At 38.1% G+C, this 23,631-nt stretch overlaps 1 protein-coding gene across 5 annotated transcripts in view; it reads left to right on the top strand.

Moving 5' to 3' along the window:
• The window catches only part of FNDC3A (fibronectin type III domain containing 3A), a 124,035-nt gene that overhangs the window by 26,904 nt on the left and 73,500 nt on the right, over positions 1–23,631 (top strand). For 4 of the 5 annotated variants that reach the window (XM_075421743.1, XM_075421733.1, XM_075421723.1 and 1 more), the window contains exon 3: positions 14,826–14,901. The exons of the other annotated variant lie outside the window; for it this stretch is intronic. In XM_075421743.1, the coding sequence (XP_075277858.1) occupies positions 14,826–14,901 (76 nt within the window). The remainder of the gene's footprint in view (positions 1–14,825; positions 14,902–23,631) is intronic. 5 annotated transcript variants of the gene reach the window in all.

Below are 23,631 nucleotides of genomic sequence, written 5' to 3'. Positions count from 1 at the left end.
TCTCCCACCTATCACTTCAGCCCTAGAATCAACTGTATGAATTACAGAATACTGCACAGCCAGAGTGAGCTCAGCTGCTGCATGCTTGGTAAAGATCTCCATCAGTACCCTGCTGTTCGCAGCACTTACCGGCTGTAGGGGAGAGAAATACAGTTTCTCTCCTACTTGCTGGGTCCTTCAGAAGGCTGAAGGAAGTCAGGACAAGGGCTGAAAGGGCTCAGCCTGCAGAGGGAGAAGCAATTGTAGCTTGATGACCTTTCTGAAATGATGTATTCAGTCACTAGGCCAAAGGTTGATCGTGACTGTTTTATAATGTTCAATATTGTTTCTTGGTGAATGCCTGACTGGTTGCACGTGCTTTCAGACTTGTCTGGATATTACTGATGAAGAAATTCTTTAAGTGCCGTTGACTTGGCGTCATTATTAGCAAATCTGTTAACTGTCCACCTCACTTTGTTCATCTTAGCTAGCTTTCATAATGTTTGTAAGATTCTTTTTTTTTTTATGTATGACTAGGTATTATATGGAAGAAAAATACTAGTAAAACTCTCTTAACAATGGCACAACTGTTTGGCTTGTTTCAAATGTGTGCTAACCAGTAAACTAATTCTTTCCCTTTTCTCAGCATTAAAATCTTCACAAGAGATTCAGAGAGACTGGAAGTAGGCAGTCTTCAGAAATTTGGGGTTTTTTGCACAGAGAAACACCAAATCATACCTATTTGACAGAAAGTGTTTTACGTGGCAGCTGCCGGTACAGCTTGCAGTCAAATCACAGGAATTGCATAGTATATACAGTTGAAGTACTGCTGAAAAGTGTTTCCAATTTTGATGCTCAATTGAAATAATTGCAAGGATGTTTTGATTCCACAAGTAGTGTGAAGAAGACAGCATTATTAAAGGACGAGAAGAGTATGGGTTTCTATTTATTTTTGAATACAATATCTAAAAAGACTGTTGCGAATTGTATAAACAAATCTTCAGAGTGCCTGGCTTTCATTGAACGATGCCACATGTAGCACTTCAGAGCACTTTTAGTTTTCTGGCTTTTTGGTTTTTTGTTTTGTTTTTTTTTTTAAGGAATGAGGGTTTTGATTCTCTGAACATTTAGTAGCATCTTAGGCAACTGGGAGTTTGGGGTTTTTTAATTGTTCTTTGCACTTCAGACAGTCTTTATATTACTTAGTTTTCCAAAATTAAATTGTCAGTCTTCTAACTTTCAATACATCTAGATGCAACTTCAGTGAAAGTTTATTCCCTGATTCTGTTTTGGACTGTTGCAAATACACAGGCTCATTAGGGAAAGTGCCTGCTGAGGGAACTAGCCACTGCACAGTGTTAGCTGAAAGCTTAGCCCTTGCTGCCACTTTGCTGTGCAGTATGAGCTCTGTCCCTCATCCAGTTTTGCTTAGCATTGTAAAGCTGAAGTCCTGTGGACTTCAGAAAAGTCGTCATGAAATGAGAATAATTTGGTTGAAGTCTTCCAATTTTTATTTGTAGAGGTTGATGTGTCTAACCACTGGCCAGGACCAGATGCCTCAAAGTTCCAGAGTTCAGTGACTGACCCTAACACTGCTTCCTCCTAATTCCCTGTAAACAAGGATTAGCTTAAAACTTTGAAGCACAAATGTTTGTCTGTTGCATGATCCTGATTCTTTGAAATGCTTCTGTTACGCTTATGTTTATACTTTTACTAATTTAAAGATAAATAGTGGGATTATTTAAGTAGCAAATTTTCTGTGCACTATCTGCTAACCACAGACTGTGTCAATGGTAATGAAACAGATTGGGTTTGCTGTAAATGAGACAGATAAAATTTTGCTTAGCCAAGCTGCAAGAACTGGGAATGCAAAAGAGAAGAGACGAAGCAGAAACAAGTAGATCAAAAATTGTGAGTATTTCTCTAATAATAAAGATTGAGACACACACACTTACGGAACATACACTGTTTGACACTGTTATACGTGGACACTAAGAAGTCTTGAACATTTTATCAGTGACATTAGATGCAAATATTAACATTTATCTTTTACTGGTTCTTTGCATAAGACTTGATATTTTTACAAAACAAGACTCCAAACCATCGTTTTTTTTTTCACACTCCTCACCCCCTGATCTGCTGATTGTCTTTCACATAAAGGAGGAAAACATGCGAGTACAGTAAGAATTCAAAAAACCTGTTCATAAATAGAACAAATTTATCTGCTAGAAAAAAAAAATTACCAATTTTCAGATCTTTCCAACCTGCCTTTCTACAAAAAACAGTGAAAGCTTATTGAAATCTGTGTAGGTTTTGAATTTCAGGGCTCCTTCCAACCTCCCTGTTTCCAGTTGCTTCTAGGGATATTCTGTCATCTTAGTGCATTCAGTGGTGCTGACAGTATCTTGTAGCAGTGGTTAAAGGTGAAACATTTGCTGATTTTATTATCTGTCAGCTGCCTTTTAGAAAAATGGTGCAGAGTTGCTTGCGTTCTCCTCTGAAAGTACGCATGGGTGTTAGGAGCATGTCACTGAAAAGATGGCTTCTTTCTCTTGCTTACTTCAGGACATGCTGCTACTACTTGTCTAAACTGAAATAGTTTGGATTGTGTTTGGTTTCTTCAAAATCCCAAACATGTAAATTGTTACTGCAACATATTATGTAACATTTACTTAAATCTGTATGGATTTCCTCCTTTGTCCTGCAAACAAAGATTTGTTAATGGCCTTTACCACCCAGATCTCTTCTGTTCTTCATTAGGAAAGTGTTCGTCTCCATATATGGAGCAGTGAGATCCCTCTAGCTTATCAGTCAGTGCTATGGTAGAAAATTGTGTAGCTGTAGGAAACCTCTAAATTGGAATTTGTTCAAATAAATTTGGGGAAAAATAGAGGATTTTAGAACTTTAGATTTAAGAGTGTCTCATTGTGTTACTTGGACAAAAATCAATGTCTGTAGGACACATAAATAACAATGAGAAGCCTGTTTTCTTCAGTCATTCATACTAAAAATCAGAAGATAATTTAAGACAAAAACCAAAATACTAATGTTACTTTTCCGTATAGATACTACAGAAATGTTGTGTCCTTAGTCTGCTGTGAATTGGTGTGGTATTGTGCAGAGCTCAACCTAAAGTTTTCAGAACTCTTTACAGGTTACTAGCCAACGCAAATGGGGAGGGAAGAAGTCTGAAAGAAGATAGAGATAGAACAGTCTTAGGAAAGATGACTTTAAGGAAGAATTTGGAAGTAATATTCTTCACAACCATGAAATTCTTAAACTGTTTCAGATTGCCAGAGGCTTAAGACACTGTTTTAATTTAGCTTTGATTGCTGGTGTCAGCTGTTCTATTCAATAATCTTATGCTGCCTGTAATACCTGTTATATAGCTCTTTTGCATTTTTCCATTTAATCCATTTTCTAAATGTTAGTGGATTTGATTGTGGAAAAGAGTAGTTTGTAGCCTTGTTAGCATCATTATGATATGAACAGCAGATTTGCAACACACAATCAACGGAAAAATGGCTTGTGCCATGTTTGTAACTGACATCACCTTAGCTGGACCCCAGGTGTGATTCCAGCTGGCAATTCCTGTGCTGCTGCTGAATAATGATACTCAAGTCTCACAGTGTTCTTTGATAAGTAGCTTTTAGGGACATACAGATGCTGTTGTAGTAGTCCTCCAAACAGGGAAACTCTGACATAGGTGAGGTGACAAACCCACAAATAGCAGTAAGGCTGTGCTGGATCTGCAACAGAGTTAGCATCTTCAGTCTGTCCAGTTTTTCTTCTTCACTGCACCACACTCTGTGGAGCCAACCTAGATGTAGTGATTTTCCTTGTGACAGAAGACTACACAGATAGAAAAACAGCTGCTTTGAAAGCTGAAAGTAGATGTTCTCAATAATGAAATTATACTGGATATGAATAACTGATACCTTGAGCCTAGAAAGCTTTTAGTTGGCTGATGCTGATCAAACATTAGGAATATGACTTGAAGTTAAAAGAACGGAAAGTTACTTTTTGGTTGTAAGTAGACTGTAGGTTTGAGTCCTTTCGCATGAAAGTGTATATGTGCGTGTACACTTGCTTATTATGTTTGAAGACATTACTGTCCAAGTAATTTTTTTACATCTCAGGCAACATTTAATCAGTAATTGCATATTGTCGCATTCCAAATACCAAGTTGTTACAAAGCGGTTTCATATATCTTGTCTGCTTATGAGTTAGGACTTAAACCAAAGTGATGCATATGTGGTATTTGAAGTAATTTTTCACAAGGAGGGAGGGATGCATGTTTTGCCCTTCATAGCCATCTTTCCGCAGGTGAGGGTGTGCCAGTGGGCCCCTGCTGCTGTGGGGGTTAAAGACCGCGGATGTGAGATTGCCAGAAACTAATATTGGATGTTTTCAGTTCAGCTCTTTAGTGGCAGCTAATGGAGGGAAACCATCTTCGTCAGCCATCTGAAATATCTTAAATATTAATATCTAATAAAAGATATTTCTGGTTATAGTATTATTTAGGGCAAATGTATGTAAATTATAAAGCAAAATTGGGAAACATACTTCTCTCTTTTCATGCCTCTTAATGTACCTGATAAATGCACAGTATAGAGTAACACAGTATTTAAGAAAAAGTGCAGTAGAATCCAGTTGATTATTGCTTTGCTGTATCTTTATTCTCTTATAAAGTGGTGGGGTTTTTTTCTCCCTCCTTTCTGGCTTATTTGCAAACTGAAGTCGTGAGCTGCATGATAGATTCGAGTATAAAGTCAGAAGTTGGTTTATTCTGAGCTAGTATATCCTATCTGGGAATCAGGAGGCTAAATTAAAAATGCAGTTATAAAATGGCATATATTTGGGAGCTTTGTTCTCTTAAGCCCGAACCTTCTGTTGACTGACGTTAGATGATCCAGAAGCAGATGCTGCAGCAGCTATTTGTTGATTTAGTTGCTATGGTGACATGATACATTCGTGTACAGCAGGAAGCTCACTGTACGTTGGCTAATTTGATAGGAAGGAAGGCTTGAGGTAGGTATTGCTGACTATGTTGTTAATTGATCCTACCTTTCACATCCTGCCTCCACATGCGTTGTGGATGCACAGCTACAGAGGAAGGTAAAGGGAGATACCCCGGCGTGGCATTGAGGTTAAGGTGCCCTGTTAAAAGAAGGGGGAGGCAGAGCTCAGCACATCACTGAAGATTACCTCAGTATTAAGTGAATGGAACAGATTGGAGCAGCCGGAGTGTTGACTGTTGAATCTTCCTTCATCCTTTGTCACTGTGGTAGCACCAGTTGAATGAGAGAAATAAAAGGATGCGAGCAACAGTAAGTCAAAGTGCTAAGGCTTTTGAAGTGGATTATGAGATAAAGCATGTCACTAATTAACATCTTGATTGGAGCTATTAGTGGAGAAAAATGTAATTGTTCTGAATATGTGCCCTAATGACAGAGCATAAATGTGGCTCTGCCTGGAAGTTGTGTTGTATTATATTCACCCTTTTCCAGAAATACAACCTTTTTTAATCCTGTTGCAGACAGACTGTTAAAGATACGGTGCACATCTTACAAAGGGCTTAGCTGTACCCTCCTCTTAACAGGTTTAGTTGAATGTTTTAAAAATTTTTGAAGTCAGAATGACCAAAAGTACTAGCTGCGATGTTTTCCTAAATTTGTAAAATGTTCAAAAATGAATTTACCTTTGTCTTTTTGGCTGAAAATACTTCTTATTAGTACTGCTGAGCTAATTTCAGTTGCAGTATTTTTAGACAAACCACTGCTGTCTATTTTTATGTTGGTGTATATTACCAAAATAATATTTCTAAATGCACTAGTAAAGTCTTTCCATTTTTTGTGATTTTTTTGCTGACAATCGTATGCTACTGACTCAGCACTTATAACCATATAATGCTAAATACAGATGTTTTCAGATTAATAAGAAACAAAACTGAAAAAACATCCCTAACCCTGAAGCTCTTGTCTCTTTCCTAGTAAAACATCTCAGAAAATAACATTGTTTCTGCTAGTATAGAAATGGATTGTGATTTGATTCCCTTTAAATCATGGTGTCAGATGTCCAGGAGAATGTTTTGGAACACTTTATCCTCATGGTTTCTATGAAGTTTGTTTAGAGGAAAAAAACAAATCGCCCTACAACCCCCAAAAATACACACATCACCAAAATGACTCCAGAATGAGAAAAGAGGCGAGCTCTGCTTTTTGGTAGTAGTGTTTTGCTCCAATTTGTAATCTTTCTTGTTGTACAGAACAGTCACTTACTACATTATTTCATTAAGTATGCTTTAACCACAGTTGTAATATAACATGCTCTTATGACTTCATATTATATATGATTTTAGCGATGGATAAAATTAATGTTACATATCCTAGCTTTTCCCCCCTGCTTTTTCCTTGCCTTCTTACACCCTCACATTTTTCAGTATTTTAATATGTATGCCAGACTATGAACTGGCTTTGCTGCTAAAGGATTGCAGGGGTTTTTTTGTTATGATATATTTAGTGGTAGATCTATTAACATTCTTGTTATGTATATTTAGAGGATTTTAACTTGGTTGGAAAATTTATCCCAGATTTCACTCATTCTGGAAAAATATGTAAATTCACAAAGCATAACTTAACTTCTTTTAGAGGATGATATCAAGTAACTCATTCAGTTCCTCTCCTCTTCAGTGGGAGGTAGGGGGTAGCTGGGGAGGGGGAAGGATTCCAAATATCCCTTTACACTGAAAGTCAATCAATTTCCTTTTGGTTTTCGTGCCTTTGTGGCAGTAGACAGTGCTAGCCTGTGGAGAGAACAGAGCATCAGTTCGCACATGGATTTATCCCACAACTTCACACATGACACAAAGTATATAATGTATTTTGGTTTCTTTAACCTCAGTCAGGATTAAAAAAACCTTTTCCCCTTCAGAATGCTGGTAGTCCTTGATACTGAAGGATGTGTTTGAGAGCCAAGACATTTTGAAGAGACAGAGAGCTTGAGATTTTTTTTTTTTTTTTTCCCTCAATGCAGATACAAAAATATTTCTCTCATCCCAGTAACTCTAAAATGATAGTTTCAGTCTTTCAGCTAAGACTTTGCAGGTTAGAAATAAACCCATAGGTATTAGGAAAACTAGATATTTTTAAATCATGTTGTGTATTCAGTAGCTAATAACTTTTTCTACATACAGAGAAGCATTTAGGTATAAAAGTATTTATTTGGGAAACGCAATTTGTTACATGCTACAAATTATTTGAAAATGTGGCTTTGAATACTTGTAAACAAAATTTTACTGTATCCGAATTTAATATCTTGATTTTTATGCTAGCTTAGAAGAGTTAGAAACTGTACTTCAGTCAGTCCTGTCCTTTTAGAAATACATGTATTATTTAACTGTTGCTTTAACATGTGTAATACTTAGATCATCCTTATGTGGTAAGGATAAGCCAAACTTTCTTCCATAGACCTTATTCAGAACTGATCTGCAAAAATTTCCCCAAATTAGGTAGGTCTTCATATCTTTATGGAGCAGGGTGAAGGAGGCTAGCAACTGTCTTAATTTTGGGTTGCATCTGGTTTGTGCCTGTGTGATAGGTTATCTAGTATATGTCTAGAGACAGTCATTTGTTGTTTGGGAGGGTTTTTTTTTTACATCACACTAAATTTCAACTTGTAGAACCTAAACAATAAATTAAAAGTAGTATCTCTGTATATATGATGTCAGCATATGTAACATTTTGCATATGTAGTTTTTTCAGATAAAATCTTTTTTGCCTTACAGATCCACTGCACATATGTATTTGATAGAAGTGGCAAAATATTTTTGAGGCACTGTTTTTTGGCTGGCTGTATTGTCCACATGTGTGTGTATTTGGGGAGGAAGCCTTGTTCTTTAGCCTTGGTGTTCTATTCAGAGATTTGCTTTTGAACATGTATAGTGGTGAGCAAAAGAACAGCAATGTATCAAACTTGCTATGAGACATGTTTTATTACATTAGAGTTCGTTGACTTATTTCAGGTTTTACTTAACGGCTTTATTTTCCTCCATAAGGACAGAAATCGTTTGGACTTCTAATTGCATTTACAGTTTCTGGTATGGAAAGATGTTGCCTTAAAACAGTGAAGTAACATGCTTGTGAATTAGTCCTAAACTCTTTTGTTTTCCTGCTCTGCCAGTCTTTCACTTCATCTAGGGCCCTTATCAGGATGAATCCAGTTTTGGTATTGGTACTTCACAATAATGTCTGTAGGTTTTATTTCAGTCTTGCTTCCTAACCACCTGATGGAGAATAATCATTAAGTGTGCAAGCCTATTTATATTTTTTTTTGTTTGGGGTGGTTTTTTTGGGGGGTGACTTGAGAGCATTGGGAAAACTTTTCTCTGCATCTTCTAACGTAAATATGGATTTGTGATACCACAAGTCTGGTGCTTCCTTTCTTTCCTGTCAGCTAGTTGCAACTGTCTTGAAACCTGGCAATCTGCTAATACATTGCTACTTCTGTGCGTAGGATGAAAGTGGAAGTAGACATGCTTGTAGAGGTGTGGATCTTGCTGACAGAATGAATGGTAGTTTGTTATTTCAGTAGAGTTAATGGGCTTTTTGGGCTTAATTAGTGTGCAAACAAACATATTCAAAGCAGGATTAGCTAGCTCTATATTTTAAATTCCATCCTGTCCCTCACTGTGCTCCAATGAAGAAATACCTTGATCTGCGCATTTGTCTGGCACAAGCAAATTGTTAGGCTGCTTAAGGAAGTGTTCTGTATCCATGAAAACAAGGATTAGTAAGATATAAATCAGCTACGTTTTGTATCATTGTCATTCTGCCTTTAAAAGATGTTGCTGTGACTATATATTGGCGGAGCAAAATACTTCTAAGAATCTAATTTTGGCTTCTGCAGCCTCTGCTTCATGCTGATAAAAGCTACTTCTAGACCTTTCTGGAGATGTGTTAACATTTGGCCGTAAGTTTTCCCTTTTTTTTGGAGCAGCACTCTGAGTCAAGGTGGGTGCAGCTGTCTTGCACAGATCTCCCTTCCACCTTTTTTCATTCCTAGTCTTATGATTTTTTTTTTTACTCCAGCTATTTTTATCAAATTCATTTCTTCAGCGTTAGACATAAGCTAAAGACTTGAAAAAACATCTAACTCCTTTCATGGTTCAGTCTGCAGAAACGTGCTGTAGTTTCTTTTGCAGATAGTGAAGAGCTTACCGAATAGAAATAAGAAACATTGAGCACTCTCCTCTTTGAATATTCGTACTGCCTTTGATTCTTTAGATGCAAAGTCAGAATACTTTCTCATCCTACTTATGCTGATGTAGTAAAGCTAAATCATACATGAGATCTTCAGATTAAATTATTGTTAAATTATTATTACATCTGTTGATGGCAGTATGTCCAAGTCAATGTTGCCTCTCTCTGTAGGACATGATGGTATTACTTCAGCTACAATAAAATTATATTTTAATTTGGAAATCTTTGAGGAGAGAAATGGTATAAAATAGTCTTATATGGAATTGTTGTTTTCTATCAGTGTATTTATTATATAAGACCAGCTCACAGTATGATTAAGGTGAAGAACAGATTTTCAAAGCTAATTAAGAGGGTGTCCCTTAACTAGTCCTTCAAAAAGGCAAAACATTGTAATGCTGCTTCAGGCTGCTGTCAGGCAGTGTTTACGTATTAGTAATTTAAGTGTGCTCAAGAATGTTCCCAGAGACCGAGGCTAAGTGTCATGGAACAAGTCACTCCTAGTAAGCGATCTCCTCCAGAAAGAATGTCTGTATGCAAACTGCCTGGTAAGAGTGGTCTCGGGCATGGTTTCCAGTACTGTCTGGGAGAGTGTTGCTCATTGGCATTGGTCATTGTTGCATTCAGGACTGCTGTAACATAGTTCATCATTGCAGATGACCGTTCCAGCACCTGGGAATGTTGCTGAGCAGTGCTTGGTTTGCTAATAGAGATGTGGTTTCAGGTACCACTGATATGGTTGAGAGGATGAAGCAGTTCTCCTAGGAGATATTAGAAACATTAGGACCCCTCAGTTTGCAGAGGCTGGGAACAAGGTGGGGGAAATTGCCCAGACTTAAAAATACTGGAGGAGGTAGATGAAATTTCCTCAGAACAGTTGTTCAGCAAATCCCGTAGCACAGAAACTAGGGGACATTTAACTAGTAGGAGATAGTTTTAAAATGGCTCAAAAGTGGACTTCAGGAACTTGCTGCCATAGGAGGTTGTGGAGGCAATTGAAAGTGTAAGTGAACTCAGAGAGTTTAGGCAAACTCACGGACAATGAGACGGACTGCAGATAGTAGCCTGGCTCAGTTGCTCTCCTTAAGCAACATCTTGATTGACATACTAGAGAGAAAGTACTGGGCTAGATGGACTGCTGACCTAGACCATGAGGACATTTATCATGCTTTTACTTGGCTTGAGCAGCTGCCTGAGTTTAAACAGCAGTTTCAGGAAAAACATCCTGAGCTTTCTAACAGGTGGCTTGATTCACATTTCTTAGGAAGCCGGTCTTTGCCAATCCAGGCTACGCATCTTGAACTGACAGTGGATGAGCAGTGAAGTAAGTGTTTTCAAGTCAGGAAAAAAGTCAAGTATTCCATGCTAAGAAGAGGATTTAATGAATACTATTCCTTTTTGCAATGCCTTTCTGTTTTTAGGATGGATTTTGCTTTTAGTATTGTGCTAAGAAGAAACCTCTATAATCCATAACTATTTAATTAAACTACTACAAAGCTTAGTATATTGTTCATTTGATCTGGGTTAATCTTCTAAAATATCCTTTGCAGAATAAATAAAATACCATTGAAAAGTGTGAAATTTTGCTGTTAAAACTGTGACAGTCTTTGGCAACTGATGTTTCAGGTATTTCAAACTTTAACCATATGGGCTGGTCGTTTTATTTATGCAAGAACTGTTTTTAGTATAAGTATGTAGCTGTACTCTTGCTTGCTAATCTCTGGGAAGAAATTCTGAACTGTTTTTCATCAGAAACTGTATTGAGGTCATGTGGATCATCATTAAATAACTGTTTAAAGGAAACAATTTATAGTCCCTGTGGAAATTACACAAAACTCGTTGTTGACCTAATACTCCCATTTCTTAATAGCAATGCCTTTACATATTTTGAACTTGAGACAAAAAATGTTGAGTCAGAGTTGTGTTAGCATTGAGAAATTACACTTCTAAATTGTATTAGGTCGTTACAGTCGGTTATGCTTTAGAAGTGCTTGTAGGGTTCTAGAACCTGTATCAAGGCCTCAGTGTCTTAAGTTAGCATTATTTTGTTAAGGTTGTGAAGTCCTTAATTAGTGTTTTGTCGATTTATAAAGAGAAATAGCATTTGAAAAGTGGCTGTATTATACGTGCTGAGATTGACACATCACAAATGAGTTTTTTCAGATTATTATTATGTTAGAGGAGAAGGCAATGGAAATCTGGATAGAATAATGCATGTTAACCTTTGGATAGCAGAGCTTTAGAAGCTGTGAGTAAAGCAACAGGATTTGTCACAAAAAGATTGAGACATGGGAAGAGAGGCCAAACCATCAGATTTTTCCAAAACTTTTCACTTAGTTCCAGACAACATGAATGTCTTGCCCAGAGGAGGAAGGAGATCGAGGTCTAGAATGTGTGAAAGACGATGGCCTTGGTTTTCAGAAGTGCTGATGTCAGGGTTCACGAGGTAGCATGTTGGACAGAGATGTGCAAGCCTGCGTGAAGTCACCTAGAATGAGATGAAGGAGCTATAAATACTAAGCAACCTGTGGATTTTATTTGCCTAACATGTGACGCTGTGAAAGATTTGTCTTACCTTTTCCTTTAGAGAAATTTTCTTGCATCTTTGATTATGCGCAGCGGACTTTTATTAGATAAGAGGGAATCCCTGTAAGTGATTGTCTTTGGTAATATCTCTACAATCACCAAAAAGCTATCGGTCTCTCCCTCTGTGCGCATAGCATTTTCTTATTTCAAATTGTATCTGCTGAGGTGGTGTCAACAATGTCCATATCACAGCAGTGATTACTCCGTGCGGTTCAGCAGTGGTAAGGCTGGCCCAGCAACCGATGCTCGTCACATTGACACTTGTTAACCTGACACAAAGACTTTTGAAGTCACCAGTTCTTGAAACTTCTGAAATTACTTCAGCCCTGATTCAGACTCTTTTGGCACACTTGGCAACAAATACAGCCTATCTTGGAAGAGTTGTAAAATGCAAACGTGAATGCATGTAAAAGCAAGGCTGAAAGTAGGAGCCAGTCAGAAATAAATACAGTCAGGCATCAAGTAGACGAATAGTCCATTCACAAAAAGGCTCTGTTTCCTGTTCCTGGGAACTGAGTACTTAATTAAACTGCATTATGTTGGCCGGTTTCCCCACCCATTTGAGTGGAAGTCAGATGTCCTCAGAGATGTGAAAATCTGATGACATCCTGAATGTCGGAGTGGTGCTAGACTCCCTCCAGAGACTGGTTGTCTGATGGCACAGCGGCTGCTGGACAGTGTCCCCTCTCACTGTGTTACACTATGGTTGGCGTGCTGAGCCTTTCCTTTCTCAGACTAGCTGTGAAGTGAACAACTGAGATTCTCACACAGGAGAAACCGCTACAAAAGAAAATCGGGAGGCGTAGGGCTCACTTGCTGCAGTTGGGCCAGTATGTGTATTTCCGTGCTCAGATCCACTCTGCTAGCTGGAGCCACCAGTTTGGATGTCCTGCAGCAGAGGTCTGGAGGAGGAAAACCAGCAGGTTCCCAAAGCGACATCATTACCCAGGTTTACAACCTCAGGCACTGACACAGAAGAAACGGGATGCCAGTCATCCCCCATTCCCTGTTACGTTAAAAGCAGGAATCAAGGGACTTATACCACCCCTTGCCCTAAAACTTGAGGGCTTTGCAGCTTTTCTGCTTCTCATAGCTTGTACGGTGGAGACCAAGAATATTGAGCTGAAAATTGTGCAGATTGACATGTGAGCTGCAGCAAGAATGGCTCCTCCCAGGAGTTAGGGCATACTAAATCAGGCAAAAGACTTAGGCAAACATGGTTATCCAACCCACAGGTAAGAGATGGAAAGAAGTTCTCATGTACTCCTGCAAAGCTTTTTGGTACTTCTATTCCAGTCTAAATTTCAAGCTAAAACTTTCAGTTCTCATAGAGAGGGGAAAGTTAATCGATGAAATATGTCTTCAAAAAGTTATGCCTGCTTGAAGAGTCTGAAGAAGAAATTTGGACTCATCGACTCTTTATTTCCACTCCTTTGTCACATTCTGAAGGTGACAGCCACTTGTTAAAATGCTACCTTCAAGCACTTACAATAAATTCTAGCAATGCAATATTTTCTAAAGACCTGTAAGTCTTATTTGAAGTTAATTTCAAAAATCCTTTTGTTTCTAAGTTTAGATTATATTATGAATGCTAACTTTTACTGAATTTTATATCTACACTTTAGAAGATCTGGAAAACTTATTAGCATGATAAAATGTAAATAGTGACATAATTGTTTTTTCTCAGAGCCCAAAGCTTCTGGAGACATCTTTCTCCGCCAACAGCACAGTACCAGATGAAACAACTGAGGGCAGTGTTTTTAAGGTGCATACTCAAAACTGAGCTAAATCAGTATTGAATCACATGGCCCAAGTTTGAAAATGTGAATGTCCATTAAATCTCATTGGAGTTGCAGCTATGTTAGGGTAGAACTTGCCATCTTTTCATTAGTTCTTAAAGTTGCTCTACCAGAGAGGGAGGAATTTGTATGATATCTGCCTTTTCCTCACCCTTTACTTTCTCTCTGGTATTCCTAAAATGAGTAATATTCAAGTTTCTTGTTTTCTTTTTTTGTAAACAAGACCAATTTTATTTTCTTTCAGCAATTTAACGCAGTAAATTTTTGGCCATAATGTTGAAGAGTCATGTGTATAAAGATTTGTCTCTCCAATTCACACCAGGAGGACGACATACACTATTTTGACACGTGCAAGTGAGACTGAAGAAAGATGTGTCCAGAAAGGCACTGATCACATGCACCTGATCTTTGGTTTTTTAGTTTGTTCATAATTTTAGCTAGGTTCTTAATAAGTAAGAACTTTTTCTCTCATAGAAAAGCAGGTTGCAAATGGGAATACAGAAGTCTAAAATGGTAACAGACTTCTGCTTTGGTACGTCAGACTTCCTCTGTTTATTTTGGCTGATAAGTGTGCTTTGCTATCAATTCTGCATTGCATGGGTTTAGAAAATTAGGAAGAACAGCTTTCCACAAATGAAACCATTCATATTGTTTTGTGCTGTGCATCTGGTACACTTCCTTTGTCATGACTTCTGTTAATGTTTCATCATCAACGAATGTATAAACATGCTTGGATCATGTAAAGAAGGAAATGGCATAGTATTTTCTGTATGTTGAAAACTGTTTGCCAAGTGGTTATGATGAGAATTCAAACACTGTGAATTCTAGGCTTCCTTCTGAAACTTTATGTAATGGTTTGATTAATGTTGAAGTTAATGTAATTTGAAATAATTTAAGCTGTACAAATAGCTTTTTAATTATACTAAGCACTTGAGAAAATAAAATTTGTACAGGTACTGTTTTACTCAGTTGTCATTCTCTCCTTGGTTCTTTGAAAAATGTTTGTTTAAAAATATCTGTACTTGTTCTTGCTCTTATCTCTTTGTAGGGTAACGGCAGCAAGCAGTGTGAAGTAAAAAATAATGTATTTGCTCACCAGAAAAAAAACTTGTTTTTTCCCAGGAAAACTTTATTTTGTTTGCACGTACCAGAATTCTGTAACATATTCCTGTGTAATGGTTGTAAACACTCTTTTATTTTTAAGGTTATTCTTGTGCAAGTTAATCCAGGGGAAGCATTTACAATAAGAAGAGAAGATGGACAGTTTCAGTGCATTACAGGTAAAGCTGATAAATTTATTTTAATACTTCCTGAGTCTGGATCAGGATAAATAAAAGGCAATTTGTGGTGTTGAAAGTAAAAGACTGACAGAAATTATTTTAAATACAAGAGTTGTTTCAAGACCTAAAAAATTAGATGCTACAGATCATTGGATTTAGGGTTCACTACCATAAATAAAGTACTTTTTCTTTTATTAGATGAAATTAAATTTCCTGGGGAGAGAAAGGGGGGAACATTTTCAGTTTGTAAAGCAAACAGGGAAGTGCTGTGGTAGCAACTTTTGACTAACCTCATTTATTATACAGACCTCAAATTAAAAGCTACATTGTTAATTTGGTTTATTTTCTTTTTATTCTTTGCTGCCAGGTGGACATCGTTTGCCCATCCCAACAGTAGCTGTCTGTTATCCCACTACTAGTTTTTCATTTTCTGTAGGGGCAAAATTGCGTCCTTTCTGACTTCTAGCAAGTGCAGTTTGAAGATAGAAATGCTTCATCTAAGTGTAGTATCCCCATCTGCAGTGGTTAGTTTGGATGTTGTTCCCTTTTCTGAATGAAAATAGTCAGCAGTTAAGCCTATCTCAAGAAATAAGCAGTCAGATATTGCTGCTGTTTAGAGCCACCACTTTGCTGTGTTATAAGGGAGTATACACAGATTTAGCTATGGAGTCACTTTTTTGCTTGTTATCTTCTGGGCCAGTGAATCCTACATTCTCATTTTCTGGATGTTGGCCCAGGTACAAAAGATACTGTTCTGAGAAGCTGAAGCAAGTATTTTCCAGCTCCCTTCCCCTCCTCTCTCCAGCCTGAAAAGAGACAAAAGGTCTGGTTTCCAGTGTCACAGGCAGATCCTTTGGCTACAAAATAGCTGATTGAAAGGAGGCCTTGGTTTGTAATTAAGTTTTTATCAACAATTGTTAAAGTTTACATGTCCGTTAGCACCATTTTTCAAAACTTTGTGCTGGTTGCATAGTATTGTTGATTCCTTTGAGCCACAAATGGATCAGTGTTGCAGCTCACAGTTCTGCAGGGCTTATTTAAAACATAGCTGTGTAATAATTACTTGGCAATATCTGAGGGGGACATAGTGATTTTTGTTTTGCAGTTTAAGTTAAAGAACAGGTGAGGTATATTTTACCTCTGTTGCACAAAATACTGAGGAGAGTGGCATGCACTGCATTTTTGTTTTGATATATCACATAGGCTGGGGTGGGACAGGGGGGATGAATTGACACTTTCATTGCATGATCGCCTTGAAAGCAGGAAGCGTGTGTGATGAACTGCAAAAATATTGAGATCGTATCTTTATAGATACAGTTCTAAACCTTTCATGGTACAGCTTTTATCCTTGCCTGGTCCCTCTTGCTTTCCAAGTAAGCAGCTCACTATTGTGATTTGATTCAGCTGGTGATATGAAAGTGAGCGTGAACAGTTCTTGGGTCTCACCAAGTGTAAGCTTAGATATGGTCATTACAACTTTCCTGAAAAGTGGCATTGGCAATCTTAAGAACCTACATCCCAAATCAGTTCCACAGCTTTTGCAAACCACCTGTTTAGGCATTCTCCTTGTCTGTCCCACTTCCAGGAGATGGAAATACAGCTTATAGTTGGTAGCAAAACAGAGGGTGTAGAGGTTTTTCTTATCTGTGCATTCAGTAATCTTCATCAGAATCTGAGCTGCACGTGACCTTATGAATGTTGCTTTTCTGGTCTATTATTGCCGCTTGTAAGACATTTCTGTGTTTTGTGAGTGCTGTGCCAATGCATTGTTCTACTTTTTTGTTTGTTGGGTCTGTCTGGCTTAAAGAAGAAATTTCCTTCGTAATTGATGTTGTACCTTTTTCACTGTATGTATTGCAACTAATGAGGAATGTGTACTTTTGTGTTTTCTGTGGAGAGATTTGTATAAAGTGAACAGTTTCAGATTGTACGCTGTAAAAAGTAATTTGGTATTGGTGGTCCTTTTTGTTCTGCCACAACTTCTCAAACATAGTTTGCCCTTGACTTGGATACAAAGTGGATGACGAGTCTGCGAAATGGGTTACAGCCGCGGTAGACTACTGCATTGACTCTAAAGAAAGCTAGCTCACATCAGTTCCCTGTTCTTTCCTTCGCTGTGTGCACTCAGTTATTAGGTCAAATAAAAGTTAAAGATGCAGAAATACATAATGAGTATGTTTTGGAGGAAACCTTTTAAACATGCAGAAGTGCTTATTTTAAAAAAGGCATGAAGAAAGCAAAGATGGCTGAAATTTAGTGCAGATGCAGTCAATGGGAGGTTAATTTAGTCATTATAATGTTTCTTAATATTATTTCCCGTCTCATTTTTTTTCTGCAAATATTTACTCATCTTTATACGCTGTTCTATGTTGACTTCAAAGTCTCTATGAAGAACGGATATTCAGCTTTATGTAAAAAGAGGTAGTATTAGATATGTTAAAAACACCTATCTGTATACTGCCTTGGAAAACCACAGCACATATTGCTCAAAAATTGTAATTATGTGCAACAGATATATTGCATGTTGCAATTAATATGTTTTTGTCTTGTATCACACTCAGAATCCACCTGGAGGAAAAGCATTAGTACAAGCAAAGGTTTTTTATGACATGCACTTTGTTACAAGCGTTCTCTTATCCCTCTCAAAATGAGACTTGTAAAGCTTAAGTGTAGAATGCACAATGTTTCCTTGTTTGTGACAGAAAGGCAAGTGACCACCAAACGAGTATCTCTTCATTTCTGATGTTTGCTTTCTAGAATGAACTAGTTCTGAGAACTTCATTTACTGTGTATTTTGTGGGATGTTCAATATTCTACAAAATACACGGACTTGAGTTCAATGTTGAACACTGTACGTATTTTTTTTTAAGGAACGGAAAATTTTCAAGTACTATTTTTTTCCAAATCGGTATTCTAATTTCTAGTTAGCAAAATGGTGACTAATAAATATGTTGTCTCTTTGGAGTAAAGTCTTACTAAAAGGTATCCAAGGAAAAAGAGAAATAATTTGAGATTGCGAAGGATAGTAAGAATTCAGAATGTTACACATTGACCAAAGATGGAAATGATAAAAAGTAAATTCAGGTTCTTGCAAAGCAGTTTGCATGGGCATATGTTTAAATTGAAATTATGTCAGAATAATACTAAAACGTAAGAATGGAAGTTGAGAGGTAGTGAGCCGCTTCTGGATGGATCCCCAGTAGAAGGGCAGATAGATACACAGACACAGTAGTTTGGGCAATTTGGTAAGTCAGTGTTCCTTGGGTAATTCTAGATCTCTCTTGTGCTTTATTGCTGGTCAGTTCACCCTGAGATTGCACTGTCTGCTGAAGACAATATGGATTGTTTATAAATCTATCCATAATGTTAATTGTATTTTCTTGCATCATATCCCTGTCTGTTGGAAACATTGAGATTCTCCATCAATCTTTGTGCTGCTCTTGTCATAGTTATTTTATTTGTAAGGAGGACTGTCCTTACTTTGGATACTCTCTACACAGGGTAAAACTTCTCAACCTGAAAACAAGGACAGTCAGTGTCTCTCCAGGAGAAAGGAGAGGTGTCACTAAAGGGACTATTTTAGAGCTGTCCTTGAATCAGTAAAGTAATGAAAACTTAAAGCACCAATTAGTGGCAAAGCACCCCATGCATTTTCTGTGAGCTAAGCTTCTGAAGAAAATGCTGCATTTATATCCAGGTCTCTGTACTGACTTACCATCTGTTTGCTGGTGTAGGTCTTATAGATGATCTGTAAAGCTTTGACTGTTTTGGAGCTATGGTAAGTGAGAAGTGGCTTCTCAATGCGGGCCTCTTCCATGGCAGTTAAGATGGAGTGAAAAAGGTCTTAAGATTATTTCCTGGTTTGAAATCTCTTAAGGTTGGCAAAAGAGCAGCGGTGGTGAAGGGACCTTTCCTACTTGGTGAATCCCATTCCTTTATTTGGCAGGGTTGTGATGACTTACATAGTGTATTTTATTCTTGGTGTCTTACATTTAAGTTTCTGTAAAATAAGAAGCATGGTTGCTTTGTATTTCTGTATTTAGAAATCTTGAATCTTCATTGCTTTTCTATTATACATATTTTAGCTTAAATACAGCTTCAAATGAGCACTTTTGTGTTCCAATGGCCATTTTCTGTTTTTATAAAATATTTTCTTTGGCTGCCAACTGATTTCTCTGATAGTGATGACTTCTGCCCCCCCTTGACGCAACTTCAATTTAAACCATTTGTCAGTCTCTTACTTTCCAAAGACACTGTGCTTTTCTTGCTATATCGATAGGAAAATACCCGTCTATGTATCCATGTGTTAGACCAAAATGTTTATTTTCAGAAGAGCGCTCTAAAATCTATGAGACTATTCTCACGTATACTCAGACTTCTGTGGAAACTTTTCCTAAGCCAAATTTTTCTTCTGTTGAAGTGAAATAGTCAGCTACATTAGAGTGATTCAGAAATCCAGGTTTGAAATGTATGAATGGGCTGTCTTTGTAGAATTGAATTACTGCAGATCACTCATTCATGAATTCTTCCTATTGCAGAGTAAATGAATGAAGATGACTCATCCTGAGCACATTTTATAACAGTCCCAAGCTACAGCTAAGGGCTATTAAATGTTACTTGACATAATAAGAGAGACCATGTTCTATATGTCTTTGCAAAGGAAAATTGCCATTTTCATAATAAAATAAGAAAATTTATGTAAATTAGAATGAGTCATAAATACTTCATGCTTTGAAGTGAAATGAAGTATCAGTATCAAGGTTAGTCTCTGGGATAAAAGTTAAGCAATTTTAACCTCATTTTTTTCCCTTTAAAATAAGGAATGAAATACTTCTGAAAAGTGTTTTTAAGGAAGTCAGGAGGAAAAGATGATCACATCAATTCTGAGACTACAGTGGCAGAATACAAACTTTAGTTCATTCTAGAATTAATTTCAGCTTTGCAACACCAAACCTGTCCATTACCTAGAATATTGTGTAAATAAAACTGTTGCAGAATCATAGAATGGTATGAGTTGGAAGGGACCTTAAAGATCATCTAATTCGAACCCCCCTGCCATGGGCAGGGACACCTTCCACCAGACCAGGTTGCTCAAAGCCCCATCCAACCTGGCCTTGAACACTTCCAGGGAGGGGGCAGACACAGCTTCTCTGGGCAACCTGTGCCAGTGCCTCACCACCCTCAGGGTAAAGAATTTCTGTCTTCCATACAATCTAAATCTATCCTCTTTCCGTTTAAAATCATTACCCCTTGTCCTAGCACTACATGTCCTTGTAAGAAGTCCCTCTCCAGCTTCCTTGTAGGCCCCTTCAGGTACTGGAAGGCTGCAATAAGGTCTCCCCGGAGCCTTCTCTTCTCCAGGCTGAACAGCCCCAACTCTCTCAGCCTTTCCTCGTAGGAGTGGTGCTCCAGGCCTCGGATCATTTTTGTGGCCTCCTCTGGACCCGCTCGAACAGGTCCATGTCTTTCCTGTGCTGAGGGCTCCAGAGCTGGACACAGGACTCCAGGTAGGGTCTCACCAGAGCAGAGCAGAGGGTCAGAATCCACTCCCTCAACCTGCTGGCCGTGCTGCTTTTGCTGCAGCCCAGGATATGGTTGGCCGCCTGGGCTGCAAGTGCACACTGGTGGCTCATGTCCAGCTTTTCTTTCACCAGTACCCCCAAGTCCTCTGGAGGGCTGCTTTTAATCTATTATCTGCTGTTATCTGCTGCCAGGTCTCATGTGGTTTTGGTTGTTTTTGGATTGTGTTAGAGCAACGAAGCTGAACATTTTAAAATCCGAATGTAACTGCTGTTTAAGTACATTTGAACTAAAAAGAACCCTAGATTTCTTTTGTTCTTAATATCATCTAGTGCTTTAGTGTTGAGTTTTATTTAAAACTAATTTATTAATATTGAAGATGGTTAAAGACGAGTCATAAATTCTGTAGAAGATGCTGCAAACCCCTCAAAAGGGACTTTGCTAGTTGCTAATGGTCATTGAAAGATGCTTTTTTCACAAGAAGACCACAGCTTATTATCAAATCCTAAACCCAGTGTGTTAAGTGGGGCAAGTGTGTGCTGTTGTTCTGTGGTGATTTTAGAATGTACTAGGATAACTGGCACTGCAGTAGTGATCCCATATATTGGCTTTAAGGGTGACATCGCCTCTAGAAATACCATGTCTTGTTTGTTAAATTACTCGGTATCCACCTTAGCACTGGGCAAAGTTCAGGAATAAAAGAATATAAATGCATAGATCTGTAGTAATGGAACAAACTAGCAAAACCAACAAAACATTCTTGACAAGAATCTTCTTGAGCATCTCTAGTCTTTGAGGTAGCTTAAGAGCCTGGGTAATGAACCCTTACAAGTAAACCCAGATGTGTATTACAAAGTTGTTAGTGCTCTAGTTTTCCTTGCTCCAATTAAAAACAGCTTACTGGAGCCATTCAGGGAAGTTGCTCTGGGTGATCTTTTCTTTCTGTATGTCAAGAAGAAAATAATGCTTCATCCTTGTTTCCATTTACCTGCTTCTCACTTCTAAATACTGAAATGTTACATGATGACATGTGGGAGTTTACTTGCTTTCCTTTTCATCTTCAAAGATGCTTTTCTCCTCTGTAGCCTTCCTAAGACACAGATGTAAGGTTTTTATACATCAGTTCATTAAAAAAAAAAACTAAAATAAAAACCCTACCCTACATGGTAAATCATTTCATTTCTCTTATCCATTCCTTCTGTGTGAGTGCTGTAGAAGACTAAACATGATATGCAAGGCTGAAACTGGATATGGATACTTAGATTAACATCCTCTTCTACACATTAATTTTAGGATCTCCTCTGGAAGTATTTAGAGGGCCTTCTTAAAAGGCATTGAGGAGAGCTAGGACAAGTCAACTGAAAGTATGAGGTCACAGCAAGCTACACTGACGTAAAGCCGCTTAACTCTTGGTTAAGGATATCTAGGAGCAGCTTAACTTTAAAGTATCTGTTTGGAATGACCTTCAATATACACATTTTAGAATTCTTTTATAGGTGTTTGTATTTCCAGGTACCTACAGTCAAACTAAAAAAAGAGCATTGGTATTGGTCAGATATGCAGGAGTATGACTGCAGAGGAGACTTCATTCTCTTCTGTATTGCAACAAGACGATGAGGAGAGAAAGTGGCCACAAGTGTGGTTGTAGTAGCTTGATTTGGAGCTATCTCATTCCAAAATAATTGTAAGTAGGATATGCTCTTTTTATAGCTTAGTGTGATAAACAGAGTGCATGAATGCCCTTGCAAATTTTGTCGAAGAGACTTACCTTTCTGCCTTTTACAAGTAGGTTGGCATAAAAGTTGGATGAAGATATGGCAGATACCCTTCTAATAGGGTAAAGAAATAATGATGAATTTAAGCCCTCACTGTAGTGCATATAGAATGCTCATGTATTGGCTTTGACACATAGGAGAAATCTAGTCCATAATTCAAGTGCTATTGCCAGGTAAAACTTGCCTGTAAGCCCTGCTGCTACAGCTTTTCCAGTACTACTGCTAGTACTGTACTGAATAAAAGCTAGCTCAGGTATGAGCTAGAACAAGAAGGACATGGAACTGTTGGAGCGGGTCCAAAGGAGGGCTACAAAAATGATCTGAGGGCTGGAGCACCTCTCCTATGAGGACAGGCTGAGAGAGTTGGGCTTGTTCAGTCTGGAGAAGATAAGGCTGTGGGGAGACCTGATTGCAGCCTTTCAGTACTTAAAGGGAGCCTATAGGAAAGATGGGGACAATCTGTTTAGTAGAGACAGCAGTGACAGGACGAGGGGTAATGGTTTTAAACTAAAACAGGGTAGGTTTAGGCTAGATATAAGGAAGAAATTCTTTACAATGAGGGTGGTGAAACACTGGAACGAGTTGCCCAGAGAGGTAGTGGAGGCCCCATCCCTGGAAACATTCAAGACCAGGTTGGACAGGGCTCTGAGCAACCTGATCTGGTTAGTGGTGTTGCTGCTCGCTGCGGGGGGGTTGGACTAGATGACCTCTAGGGGTCCCTTCCAACCCAAAACTTTCTATGATTCTATGTCTACTTGACTCTGGAATCCCTTTTGGCAGTTTTCACCCTTTTCAGGACCATCTCTCAAATTTGTTTTACTAACTCAACAAAACTTGCAAACTGATGCAAAACAAGGTCACTCCCCTGGCCAGAATTAACTGTAGCTGTCCAGAAGTCTGCTCTTTGTGCTCTGAGAGTGGCCATGAGAATTAGCCTCCTAACGGAGCTCTGTCAGCCTTCTCTGGGAACCGCCAGGTCTTGGTGGTCCCAGTCTTCTCCCAGCCCTTGAAGAGGCGGTCAGGGATAATACAAGAAGCTGTTGATGGAAAAGTTTACTTTCTCATGTTGCTTTTCTGCCAGAGCAGCTAACATTACTGTTGTGCTATTCCCAGAATAAACTGAAGTTGGCAAAAGTTTTGTTAAAAAGCAAATTAGACCTGTTTTATCACCTTCTGCAGCAGCAAATTAGAAAAAAAAAAAAGATTAGAAGGGAAATGCATTAATTCAGATCTCTTTCACAATGTTGGTTGTAGTCTGTTTTAGGGAAAACTTAATTTTTCTGTCATCAGTTTCTGTTTAGAATGTGTTAAATAGATCTGATATCTTTACATGGACAAAACGTGTCTACAACATTTTTGCCTTGATTATTTTGTCATTCCTCTGTGAGATATTTTTCTGCCTTTTATTCTATCTTGACTTATTTCACACATTTTG

The sequence above is a fragment of the Opisthocomus hoazin genome, chromosome 1, assembly GCF_030867145.1.
Source record: "Opisthocomus hoazin isolate bOpiHoa1 chromosome 1, bOpiHoa1.hap1, whole genome shotgun sequence".
Lineage (NCBI taxonomy): Eukaryota > Metazoa > Chordata > Aves > Opisthocomiformes > Opisthocomidae > Opisthocomus > Opisthocomus hoazin.
This window is presented reverse-complemented; position numbering and strand designations above follow the sequence as displayed.